The sequence below is a fragment of the Wyeomyia smithii genome, chromosome 2 (assembly GCF_029784165.1).
Source record: "Wyeomyia smithii strain HCP4-BCI-WySm-NY-G18 chromosome 2, ASM2978416v1, whole genome shotgun sequence".
Taxonomy (NCBI): Eukaryota; Metazoa; Arthropoda; class Insecta; order Diptera; family Culicidae; genus Wyeomyia; species Wyeomyia smithii.
Window position 1 is genome coordinate 38,993,739 of NC_073695.1, and position 13,638 is coordinate 39,007,376.

General features: G+C 38.5%; 1 protein-coding gene across 15 annotated transcripts in view; it reads left to right on the forward strand.

Moving 5' to 3' along the window:
* The window catches only part of LOC129724619 (sorbin and SH3 domain-containing protein 1), a 255,649-nt gene that overhangs the window by 92,829 nt on the left and 149,182 nt on the right, over nt 1-13,638 (forward strand). Inside the window, exon 1 of one of the 15 annotated variants that reach the window (XM_055679657.1) lies at nt 179-400. The exons of 12 other annotated variants lie outside the window; for them this stretch is intronic. Coding sequence is in view for 1 of the 3 variants with exons in the window: in XM_055679649.1 (XP_055535624.1) it covers nt 454-601 (148 nt within the window). In the remaining 2 variants the exon portion in view is untranslated. Of the gene's footprint in view, nt 1-178; nt 602-13,638 lie in introns of those variants that run through there. 2 more of the 15 variants (XM_055679649.1, XM_055679656.1) reach the window with 2 other exon arrangements.

The window sequence follows — 13,638 nt, forward strand, 5'->3', positions numbered from 1 at the left end:
GTAGAAAACACTACCAGCGAAAGCGGTGAAAATGTCAAAGTGAGTGCTCTGATTGAAGTTCACCAGCAAAAGCAGCGTGAGCTGTTGCGGCAGGACAGTTACAAGGCGGCCGTCGGTCGCAGTGCCGCCAGTTCGGTGGAAAATTTATCCCCGGAACACGAAACAGACTCCGCTCCGGTTAGTGTCAGTGCCAAGTGTCAAGAGTTTGAACGTAGGCTTCAGCGTAGCGCTAGTAACGAAGCAAACCGTAAACCTACCAAAGCACCATCCCCAGCATCCAGCTTTACTGCTATCAGTGTTGCCAGCAGTGTGCCCACTGTTCACAACAGTGGTTCCGCTTCCGTCGTCACGCCGCCGCCTCCACCACCGTCATCGGCAGCAGCCCCCAGCAATCGCATCGGTAGCTATTCTGATCTTGAGTGTAGTGGTGAACGTGACCGTGACAATGTCGTGATGCTGACCCATAACGCCGATAACACTAGTAACACCAATAACTCACTGACCGATAACAACAGTCACCGGAGAAGCTTTTCCGAGGCTGGCCTGCTGCATGAGATTGATCGGGCGCTAGTGCTTGCTAAAGATTTCTTGTTTACCAGGGGTAATGTAGATACGTTTGTGTGTATGTGTGTGCGTGTGTTTGTCTTAAGTGTTTTTCATTCTTTCTGTTGAGATGTATGCATGTGTTTGTGTGATTTTGTGTAATGTTTTGACGTTTCAAAAACATCATCCGATTGTCGTGTGTCAAACCTAACCTCAAACTGAATAGCCTTCATAATTCAACGCGCACTAATTCTACATAATATAATTCTACTAGAATAATCCAGTGTTATCAACAAGCTCTTGTGGGAAGTTTCTTCCCGTGTATGTCGCAACATACATCATTCAAGCTTCCCTCCAACAACAGTAAACATCAACTTAGCCCACACACGGGAAAGTCGTGAATCATCTGGCGCAGTAGCCGCCACCAACAACAACAAAAAAAGACAGTTAGAAAAGACCAAAACACTCGTCACTAAATTGAGTCCACAGCCAATTTAAATCACGTCCAACTTTGTCGTACCTTCTTTCGGTTGTTTCTCCGCACTCGCCCTCTATCAAGCGGATAAAAAGTAAGGGACGAGCGAGAGACCTGCACAGGTTCGTCAAGTGGTTCGTGTGCCAACCAAGCCGCGCCATGTCGAACCCGGGGTCGCGGTGGGTGTAATGGTGGGAAAATAATTTAAAAATATCCATCCCCGCATCGTACGCGATGAAAAACTGTCTGCATTTGAATGTATCTCAATCCTCGGCAGCCGTTCATCGTGCTTCGAAGGACCGTCCCCGTGGCAGACTTTCCGCCCGATTCGGCCCGCTCCGCCCAGTTGAATCTTATGGGTTCAAGTAGGTGTTTACCTTCGAACCGTCGCCAGCGAGAATAAAAAAAACCCGAAATTAACCCGTCTAGTCTATTGTCGGTAGCTTAACTGTTCAGGGTGGAGTGCTCTCAAGCTTCGCTTTATCATTTGTTGGGCGAGATTAGTATGGCAATTTGCGAATGTGACAACGTAACTAAACCTTTAATTAAAAGTTAAGCACCAAAGACCGAATTTTGTTAAAAAAGGCCAAATCCAATATAAAATTAAAGATATCCACAATTACACTAATTTCTTTAAACGAGAAATGACACCACATACAAACTTCATAAATGTTGTCCACTTTACAAACTACAAACTTTTCATTTAGGAACAGTCGTCTTCAAGTTTTGTGAATGTTTGAGCTGCAAATTAGTATTTATTTCGAAAATAAAATAGAATACTGTTTTCTGATTACGTAACGCAAATATTCCAACTATTTCACTCTCTCTTCTCTTTTTGCAACAGAACGTAACGCCATCACACGCCCCATAAAATCATGAATACGTAAGGCGTCGTACACAAATTACGTAACGTATAAAGGGGGAGGGAGGGGGTTGAGTCTGCGTTACTTATTGTTACGTAGGGGGGAGGGGGGGCTACTAGAGACAGTTACGTAACTGTGATGTTTGCTCGAAATTGAAAATTTTGGAGGGGGATCTGGTTGATCAGCGTTACGTAATTTCGGGGGGGGGAGTCATGTCGAACGTTACCTATCGTTACATAGGGGAAAGGGGGTCTGAAATCTAGGGTTTTAGCGTTACATAATTTGTGTACGACGCCTAATGCGGCGCTGCAACAAAAACACATAGACATTCGCGTAAATTTTAAAAGTGAGTCCTTTGATACGTCAAATTCAGTGTTGCTTAAATTAAAAGCTCGTTCTTGGAGAAAAAAGGAACGAAAAAATATACAAGCGATTTTTTTCCGTTACGATCTTCCCTCTCTCTCCTCTATGCAAAAATTGTTAATGCTAGAGGATATCTTTCCCTAGAAGCGAACCGATCGAACCGGGGCAACAAGCGAAACTGGCATATGCACAAATCAGGTACCCTGGATAAATGTTAATCGATCTTAATAAAATTATATGGAAGGGAAAATTAGATAACATTAGAAAATTAACCTTTTTCCACTGTGTACTTTTGACCAGTGACTTAATATTATAGGATTTTAAGAATAAGCTAATTTGATAGATTATGCAAGCAAATTTATATGCCAAAAATTACTTATTATTTATTTCTTAGAAATAAAAAGCATAGCTTTAAGGAACAAAATAATATTTCAGTTTAATTGAATAAAACGTGACATGCCAGAGACAAGGAAATGCGGGACAATATCCAATAACCAAGTATTGGAAGCAATATCCTACACTTTAACTTTAAGTGCTCACTGATCTTTTGAGATAATGGTACCATTTCTTTACACGCCAACTTTCCGTACTGCGCCCTCCGAAGCAATGTTGAACAAAATGTTTGAAAGCCTATCACCTTGCTTTAGACCGTTCATCGTCACGAAATTATACCGACTACCATCACGCATAATAAAAAACTATCAAGGGTGGCACGAATCAGTCTAATCAGTTTTGTTAGGAAGCCGTGTTCAAGCAAAATCTGCCATAACTCGTAGCACCTCATTGAATCGTATGCCACCTTAAAGTCTATAAACAGACGATGAGTGTGCAAGTTAACTTATCTAAACTAGGTGAATATTGGGTTCGTTGTGGACCGCTCTTTTCTAGAATCGCACTCCGATGAAAGCTTCCTGCAACGGCATCAACCTATGAAAAAGGATGCGGGAGAGAATTTTGAAAGCAGAATTGAGGAGCGTTATACCTTGATAATTGCTGCAGTCAAGTCGGTGTTCCTTCTTATAGACTGGGCAAATGAGTCTATCTACCCAGTCCATTGGTATTTTATCTTCGGCTTAAACTTTAAGAGTTGAGCCAACGGATTGCACGCCGCTTACTCCCGACTTTGTAGCTTTCCCAGTCAACATTTTCATACGTATAGTAATGTTTCGATACTGAGGAATAATGGTATGCAATTTTTTGATATACGTATTTATATACGATAATTTCCGATTGAAAGTGATTTGTTTCACACTTTCTTACAATTCTAAGCCTTCAATCGTAAATTGGTTAGACTCCATTATGATTTGAAATTCAAACTGGATTTCTGCGCATACTAATAAGCGTGATACACGATTTCGACTTCTTTAAGATATATTTGCGATAATTTTAACACATTGATATACGATTTGTGGTTGATTGGGTTCTCTCATGACATAACGCACAATATATACACAACCTACCTCACTGTAGTGCTTTTTTTAATACAGTAGGGGTCTTCACGTCGAGTTGTATACAAATACCCAGCCATAAACTGTGTATCTGTGTACGACTACTAGACGTCAACGGATATGAGTATTTTTACAATCAGGTAATTGTAAAAAAGCTCGACATGAATACCCATAGAGCGTATCTTAAGAATATATTTATACATATTTACACGAGCAAACTCAAATTGTCTCTATTGTATTATTTTAGTAGTGCGCACTGCGGTGTACTTCTGTGTATTCTCACTAAAGTAATTCACCACTCTTGTTTCGCTCGGGTGTAGTGTAAGCAACTAGTGTGTTTTGTTTTTGCGAGCGTCAGAAGCGCATTACAAAGCAGAATAACGAAGTGTGGTGTACAAATTTGCTACATAAAGTTCTCATGCCGGAGAAGAAGTGCGCGGTGATTTAACTCCGTTCTTTCCACATATTGAGGAGAATAACAAACCTGGTTGTGTCTACTAATAATGGGACGAAAGAACTGCTCCTGTCCAACCTGAACGTTTGCATCCCCAATGATAATCTTTACATCGTATTTCGGGCACCTCTCCTATAATCCCACCTTTTTTCAAGCTACATCATTTCCCCAGTTTCGCTGACGCAAAATAACACGTTGTATCCCGTTGCGGCTTGGAAGGAGGACAATCAAATTTTTCTCGCGTTGGATGGAAGCAGACAGCCAGAGTGCAGCACTGTCAGCCACGCAATGGTTCTTAACACTTTTAAGTGTTGCATCCTGCGGCTGCAGTTGGAGGATAACAGAATTCTTTATTCGTACTGTGAGTTCGTAATTCCACTATGAAATCGAACTTTAACCGTCTTTTTCAAGACGTTCCAATTTTTTATGTGAAGTGTAATGTATTCTCCAGAACTAAACCGGTGTTCTCAGCAAAACACGCCTGCTTTTGATAGAAATCAGATTTGTTTTGTATATCGGTGCCACTGTTTCTACGCAGTAATGTCTAGTTGTGGTGTACTCCAAACTACATCTGCAACGGATTTTAATCACAGTTGCTATTTGATAAAAATCCTTCACTAACGTCTGCATAATATGTGTAATAATCTTGAAAAAAAAACCCCGATTGATGTAATTGGAAAATTGGTTCAGTTATCGCAGAATTGCGTCGTGATTAGACCACGTACGATATTTATACTGACATATAATCATTTTTTGTCTTGCCTAGTTTATGTTTCAGGGGGATTTTAACTAGTTTTGTCATTTTCCCAGTTTCTCAAGACACAAAGGGATTTTATTCCGTATACAGGCCTCAGCCACGCAACAAAACAACACGTTGTATCGTGTTGCAGCTTGAATGCAAGACTATCAAATTCTTCTGGTGTCGGACGAAAGCAGATAGCAAGAGTCAGGGCCAGTGTCACACTATTTTCTTTAGTAAGTAATAAGAAATAAAGAAGGTTCATGAGTGACAAAGGCGTAGCCAGGGGTGGGGGAGCTATGCATCAACAATAGGATGTCAATGGAATGTATAAGAAACATTTGATTTTCACAGTAACGTTTCCATAAAAAAGTGGACTTTTTTTGGATTGTGATAGAAAAAAAAACTAAGACAGATAGTTGAGGTTGATAAATTTCCCATGGAAGCTAAATCTATTAGCTTACTCACAAAAAATACTACACCCAGCCTTCCGGTAGTTGACCAGAACATTTGCCATGGCGGTCGAAAACACGAAACAAAACATCTTTCTTCGTTTAATCTATCAATTCCTCCAGATATTGCGCTTCAGCTTTATCCAAAAACTCACGATAAGACACAGCTCTGAGAAACGTCGGGCGGGTTCGCCGATTTGGGTACCAATATAATTGCTCAGCCGCTCCATCCCTTCAGCGATCGCTCCGAATAGTGGGCCGACGGCAGACCCGGCAAGAACACGGCGTCTTCACCCTTGTGGTATTACTTTTTTTTTTTTTTTTTTTTTTTAAGGGGGGATTTGTTAGTAGCTTAAGTATTTATGATAAATATTAGTAAATAATGAGTATGTGTGTCCAATCACAAATGGTGACTTCTCAACACTGTTAGAAATTTGAAATTTTAATTGTTAGGATTTGTTTGCTTTCGCAATAAGGACTTATCATTCGTAGGGATTTAAACCTACTTGTCAGAAAAGGGGAAGTAAACTTACAACTAACTTAATTGCTAACTTATTGGCTATAAAGAGAGCTTATCGTAGCAATTGAGGATTGCAACGATTTTTGTCGAAAATTGTTAATAATTTTATTTGACATAGCTTCTAATGGTTCAACACCAGTAAGTCTATGTAATTCGAGTGTACCAAACCAAGGAGGACGCTTCAAAATCATTTTCAGAATTTTATTCTGAATCCTTTGGAGCGTTTTCTTCCTTGTTGAACAGCAACTTGACCAGATCGGTACAGCATAAAGCATTGCTGGTCTAAAAATTTGTTTGTAAATCAAAAGTTTGTTCTTTAAACAAAGTTTAGAATTCCTGTTAATGAGAGGATATAAACATCTCGTATATTTGATGCACTTGGCTTGTATACTCTCAATGTGCTCTTTGAAAATAAGTTTTTTATCATAAATTAGTCCCAAGTACTTAACCTTGTCGGACCAACTTAAAATAACCCCATTCATCTTGACAACGTGATTATTGTTTGGCTTGAGGAAAGACGCCCTAGGCTTATGCGGAAAAATTATCATTTGAGTTTTAGAAGCATTGGGAGAGATTTTCCACTTTTGCAAGTAGGAAGAAAAAATATCTAAACTTTTCTGCAATCGACTTCATATGACACGAAGGCTTTTTCCTTTTACGGAAATGCTTGTGTCATCGCAGAACAATGACTTTGTGCATCCTGGAGGCAAATCAGGAAGATCTGAAGTGAATATGTTGTACAGGACTGGCCCCATGACTGAACCTTGAGGTACACCTGCTCTGACAGGAAATCTATCAGATTTTGAATTCTGATAGACAACCTGCAGAGTTCGATCAGTAAGATAATTTTTTAAAATTTTGATAAGGAAAATCGGAAAATTAAAAGTTTGCAATTTCGCAATCAAACCTTTATGCCAAACACTGTCGAATGCTTTTTCTATGTCTAAAAGAGCAGCTCCAGTGGAATAACCTTCAGATTTGTTAGCTCGTATCATATTAGTAACTCTGAGCAATTGATGAGTAGTGGAATGCCCATGGCGAAATCCAAACTGTTCATTTGCAAAAATTGAATTTTCGTTGATGTGTGACATCATTCTGTTAAGAATAATTCTCTCAAACAGTTTACTTATTGAAGAAAGCAAACTGATTGGTCGGTAACTTGAAACTTCAGCTGGATTCTTATCCGGCTTTAAAATTGGAGTAATTTTTGCATTTTTCCATAATTTGGGAAAATATGCAATTTTGAAGCAGCAATTGAAAATTTTCACTAAAAATTCCATTGTGCTCTCAGGGAGATGTTTGATTAGTATATTAAAGATTCCATCGTCACCAGGTGCTTTCATATTTTTGAAATTTTTAATAATTGATTTAATCTCATTCAAGTTAGTTTCAATTATTTCTGCAGGTAAAAAATTCTGGGAAGAAATTAAATCAAATTGACGTGTGACTTCATTTTCAATTGGACTCACAAAATTCAAATTTGTGTTATGAACACTCTCAAACTGCTGAGCAAGTCTTTGAGCCTTTTGTTCATTGGATACAAGAAAACGTTCACCATCTTTTAAAACTGGAATAGGCTTTGAAGGTTTCTTAAGAATCTTCGACAGCTTCCAAAATGGTTTTGAATATGGTTTCAATTTTTCAACTTTAGTCTCAAAATTTTGATTTCTCAGAAGAGTAAATCTATGCTTAATCTCTTTCTGTAAATCTTTATAAATAGTTTTAAAAACAGGGTCACGAGAACGTTGATATTGACGTCTGCGGACATTTTTCAAACGAATTAGAAGTTGAAGATTTTCGTCAATTATTGATGAATCAAATTTCACTTGAGCCTTTGGAACAGAATAATTCCTGGCATCAACAATTGCACATTTTAATGCTTCCAAAGCGGAATCAATATTCACTTCGTTTTGCAAATCAAGCTCATTATTGAAATTTCTCTCAATATGAGTTTTGTATCTTTCCCAATTAGCCTTGTTATAATTAAAAACAGAGCTCATAGGGTTTAAAACTGATTCATGTGATAAAGAAAAAGTTATTGGAAGATGGTCAGAATCAAAGTCAGCATGTGTGATCAAATCACTACACACATGACTTTGATCTGTTAGCACCAAATCAATTGTTGAAGGGTTTCTTACAGAAGAAAAGCATGTAGGACTATTCGGAGACAAAATAGAATAGTATCCTGAAGAACAATCATTGAATAAAATTTTTCCATTGGAATTACTTTGAGAATTATTCCATGAACGATGTTTAGCGTTAAAATCGCCGATTATGAAAAATTTCGAACGATTTCTGGTGAGTTTTTGTAAATCACCTTTAAAATAATTTTTGAGCTCGCGTGTGCATTGAAATGGTAAATATGCTGCGGCAATGAATAAAATACCAAGTTCAGTTTGAACTTCAATTCCCAAAGTTTCAATAACTTTCGTCTCAAGATGGGGAAGAGCACGATGTTTGATTCGGCGATGAATAACAATTGCAACTCCACCGCCGGAACCCTGAATCCTATCATGTCTATGAACCACGTAATTGGGATCATATTTTAATTTTATGTTAGGTTTCAAAAATGTTTCAGTAATAATTGCAATATGCACATTATTTACTGTTAAAAAATTAAAAAGCTCATTCTCATTGGCCTTCAATGAGCGAGCATTCCAATTTAATATTTTAATTGTTTTATTTAAAATCATTGCTAAATTTTAAATTAGAAACAATTTTAATAGTAAAATTTGTGCCTATTTGAATGGCTTCAAACATTGATTTTGCCTGCAACATGGCGTTCATAAGATCGAACATTGCCTGTTGCAAAAAAGAAAGTTTACCTGCCGTAATAGGCCCCAGGCAGTTGACATTAGAAAAAATATTTTCGGTAGCAATATTAGCTGGAGTGATAGGTGTACAATTATTTTCTAGCGTGTTTTGCTTACCCATATTAACGGTCATTTTCGAACTACCAACACTAGGCGGTATAATGTTCGAACTACCTGTAACCTGTGCATAAGTTAAACGGGTATGCAAAGGAGTAGGTAAACTATGCGTCACTGGTACGCTTGGAGAATTTTGTTTTGAAGTTGGTTTTAATTGAGAAATTGAATTTTGTTTACCTTGCCTTGCCTTAACAATTGCTAACCGGACTGGGCATTTATAAAAATTTGACATATGGTTGCCGTTACAATTCGCACAGCGAAAATTTTTACTCTCTTTCACAGGACATGTGTCCTTTTTGTGAGAAGAGTCTCCACAATTAAGACATTTTTGGTCCATGTTACAGAATTTGGAACCATGGCCATAACGTTGGCAAGTACGGCATTGGGTGATATGCTTTTCACCTCCGCCATACTTCCTATAAATTTCCCACTTTACACGCACATTATACAAAGCATGTGCTTTTTCAAAAAATTTTAAGTTGTTAACCTCATTGCGGTTAAAATGAATTAAATAATTAACAAGGGAAATTCCAGTTCTCTGACTGTTTTCGCCTCGTGATTTTTGTTTCATTAGAATTACTTGGGTAGGGGCTATGCCAAGTAATTCTGTTAAAGTAAGTTTGATCTCATCAACGGTTTGATCGTTGGTGAGACCTTTCAAGACAACCTTGAACGGCTTGGCGTTCTTGGTGTCATATGTAAAAAATTTGTACATCTTGTCAGTTAAATACTGGACAAGACGATCACGACCCTTTACTGAGTCGGTTAATAAGCGGCATTCGCCTCTACGGCCAATTTGATAGGTAACTTTAACGTCAGAAACAAACGTTGAAAGTTCCTTTTTGAATATATTAAATTCAGAAGAAATAGTTACCACAATAGGTGGAACTTTCTCCTTTTTTAAAGATTTTATATTTTGTATAGTTTCATTATTAACAACTTCCATTTCACCAGCTTCTTGCTCAGGCAAAATATCAAAAGGATTGTCACTACAGACACTCGAAGTGTCAGAAAGAGATGCCTCTCTTTTCCTCCCCGCAGCGATGCGAGGTTTCTTTTTCCGTCCAGCCATTTCAGGTGATACGAAAAAAGTTAAAACAAATGTTAAATTCAAAAGTAGGAAGTCTTGAGAAAGACTGATGGGAAATAACTTTCAGGTAGTCTTTAAAAGACACACTGACAAAACACAAACTTTGAAGCTATAGGCAGTCAAAGACCAGTCCACAAGCAACCGAAAAAACGTCTGACCTGTAGGACAGTTCAAGACGCACTGTTGTGGTATTACTTGATGATACGATCTGCTTTATCTCTTGCTTTTTGTCATGAATTCAATATGAACAACAATTCTCTCGCTCACTTCTTTTTATATTGTTGTCATTGTATAGATCGTGTGTTATTGACTGTAGCTGTCTGTAGTATTTATTGCATTTATTACGAATTGAAGTGGAATAAATTTTTTTAGCGTCAATTTTTATTTGGGCACGAGAACGTTAATTGAATTTGTAAGATTCATGCTTTTATTGTCCTGTTTTTGATTAAATATGCAAAATTTGGATGAGACTTCCGCTACAGCGAACTATTTTCGAATGAAAAGGTTTAGAAGTTGAGATTCAAATTTTCAGGTGTACACGATTGATGATATTTTTCGGCAGTACATACATAGTAATTGTTAATTTTCCATCTTATTACTGTGTTAAACTGTCGCATGATTGCCAATTATTGTCATTCGCACAATGCGACAGTCGAGATATCGAAGCGACTGGAGATCGGCACAAAAGAGATTCGTTGACCGTCCGTGTTGGCTTTAAGTCACACGATTCTCTCAAATAGAGAAGCGTACAGTTGAACGCTGCTGTCGCGGTCTGCAAGAGAGCAAACGGTATTTTTCGATACGGTGTCATGCAAAAATGTCAACTGTTTGCCACACTGGCCACAGTAGTACCTTTGAAAGAAACTTAGTGTGTGAAATAAACTTCACCTCGAAGTTCACTTCCTTCGTGGGGGAAGTAAAATACGAAGTGCCCTGCCAGTCGTTGCCATTCAGAGTGTGATAGGTGTAAACGTCCATCACCACCTGTAGATGTGGAAACTGGCGTATCCGGTGTCCACGAACTGCCGCACGATGTCTATTTTCGACGTGACGGAGTACTGTTTTCTGAACGTGAACACTTCTGAACGAATTAGCTTCGCTTGTTCTGCCATCACGGTTAGAGTTCGACTGATAGAGCTGTTAATGTTTTTCTGCTGACTCATAGGTGACTATGATTGATGCAGCATGGGTAGTTTCGTCACTGCGTGTGAGGGTAATCCCATGAAAAATCGACATTTTTTGCCCATTTTTTCATCGCAAATTTTAGTAGAGTTGTATGCGACACGCAGGTCAGGAGCTCATGTTTTCTGATGAGAAACTCGGTCTTGCAACAGCCGCACGTTGTACAAAATGATCAGCTGTGGACGCCGACGTTGTCCAGTATCGCTCTGTTCCACATAAACATCCCGCGATTACGACGCGCTACATCGGTGATGGTTTAAGGGGCTGTATCTAGGCGTAAAAACCTCCCACGCACTGCCCGGACGAACACATAAGATTCACATGGATTCCCTAGGATTCCTCACATTGGAATCGTGAAGCGTCGTAAACGTCCTCGATAAGGAATCCTGAAAAAAGAATCCTCGAGAATGCCCAGTCTATAGGGCTAGGATTCCTGAATTAGAATCATGTAATGAGAATCCTTCAGATTCCCTAAAATTCCTCACATTGGAAACGTGAATCGTCCTTGATAAGGAATCCTGAAGAGGAATCCTCAAGACTGCCCTGTCTATGGGATTAGGATTCTTGAATGAGAATCGTGTAATGAGAATCCGTCGGATTCCCTAGGATTCCTCACATAGAAATCGTGAAGCATCCTTGATTAGGAATTCTGAAAAAGAAATTCTCAGGAATGCCCTGTCTATGGTGCTAGGATTTTTGAATGAGAATCGTGAAATGAGAATCCTTCAGATTCCCTAGGATTCCTCACATTGGATTCGTGAATCGTCCTTGATAAGGAATCCTCAATACTACCCTGTCTATGGGGTTAGGGTTCTTGAATGAGAATCGTGTAATGAGAATCTTTCGGATTCCCCAGGATTCCTCACATTGAAATCGTGAAGCATCCTTGATGAGGAACTCTGAAAAAGGAATCCTCAGGAATGCCCTGTCTATGGGGCTAGGATTCTTGAAGGAGAATCGTGTTAGGAGAATTTTTAGGATACGAAACCTTTCACTTCAACCGCTATGTGCTCGACGGGGTTCTTTGGTACCCCAAATTAAAGTACATCAATGTCGTCTGGAATCTATTTCCGGTCTCTGGGCATTATTCCGATTCGATACTCATATTGGGAGGTATTCGGCCAGATATTTATAATTCCCAGAGTCTGGAAGTCGCCTTTCCAGAATTCAAAATGGCGTCTAAGGTCGTTTTTCAGTCTAGGGGCATCATCCCAGTTCCGAATATACCAATATTGGATGGTATTTGACCTTGTTCTATTTAACTGTTTTTATGGTCACTAGAAGCGCCAGTGGAATCTATTTTACAAAGACCAACATACCTAAAACCATACAAATGGCCTGTCAAGTATTTTTATGTATCTTGAACCAATAATTGTTAGATTTTGTCCAAATATTCATAAAATTCTTCATTCCCGGGAACGTCAGTCATGTCGAATAGTCTGTCCTCGTTAGAGTCAGTTGTTCAAATTTGTAATTCTGTTCGCATATTCAAAGAAGTTTGTTCGCATTCTAATAGGTTGAAACAATGTCGGCTTGATGCTGGTCGCAAGGTCCATGTACAGTCGCAGTGTTCAGTTTACTTTGGTGATACTCATATATATTTGATTTCTGGTCTTTCTGAATCATATTATTTGAGGTTTAGATCAGAGGAAGCCAAAAAAGGGGAATCTAGTTTGGCTTAAATATAATAAATTTTACATTGAGCGTCTTAGTAGAAAAAAAATAGACATTGAGAATATGCAATGTTTCCATTTAATTCTACTAGTACTACAAAAAATCGAATACCGCTGAAATCGTCCGCAGATACATATTTCGGTTATTACTTATAACCATCGTCAGTGCCTGTGTGGACTGCTGAAAAAGAATCTTTTTAAGAGAGAAATTTTAATTTGTTAACCATCAGTTACACGATTGTTTGGTCAATATCAATTCTAGATATAGGTTTTGTATACTTCTAAAGTAGAATTACCAAGTTTCAGGAATAAATTAGGAAGTAGAACACTCTGAGAAAGAAATAACTAACTTTTTCAGAAACTCAATTTGATCCAAAACGGGAGCAAGTTTACCGTCTTCGTGATGAGTATAATATTCTTTATGATGTTGGTTAGATTCTTCAATTTCATCTGGAAAAGAGATAGACACATTACGACACGTTTTCCTCAGTCTTATGCTATACACTCAGTTTTTCACGCTGGGAATACGTACCTCGTAAAAAACACGTTAAATACACGGAAATCAAATCTGCGTTGAAAAACCGCGGTAATTCGAAATCCCGCCAAAAAAAAACATGGTTGATTCGAAAATGCGCCTAAAAATACGCGTTTATTCAAAATACCGCGTAAAAAATATCCTCGTAGAAAAACGCGTAAAAAATTCTGTCCGGATCGCAGAGACGATTCCTCTCACGACTCTGTCGCCGAGATTCCTAAATTTGGATTCTTGAGGTTTTCCATAAGCGATTCGAACAGATTCTGTCCGTATCGCATAAACGATTCATTTGGATTCTGTTGGATTTTTGAGAAGGTTTTCCATATGCGATTCGTATAGATTCTGTCCGTATCGCAGAAACGATTCCTCTC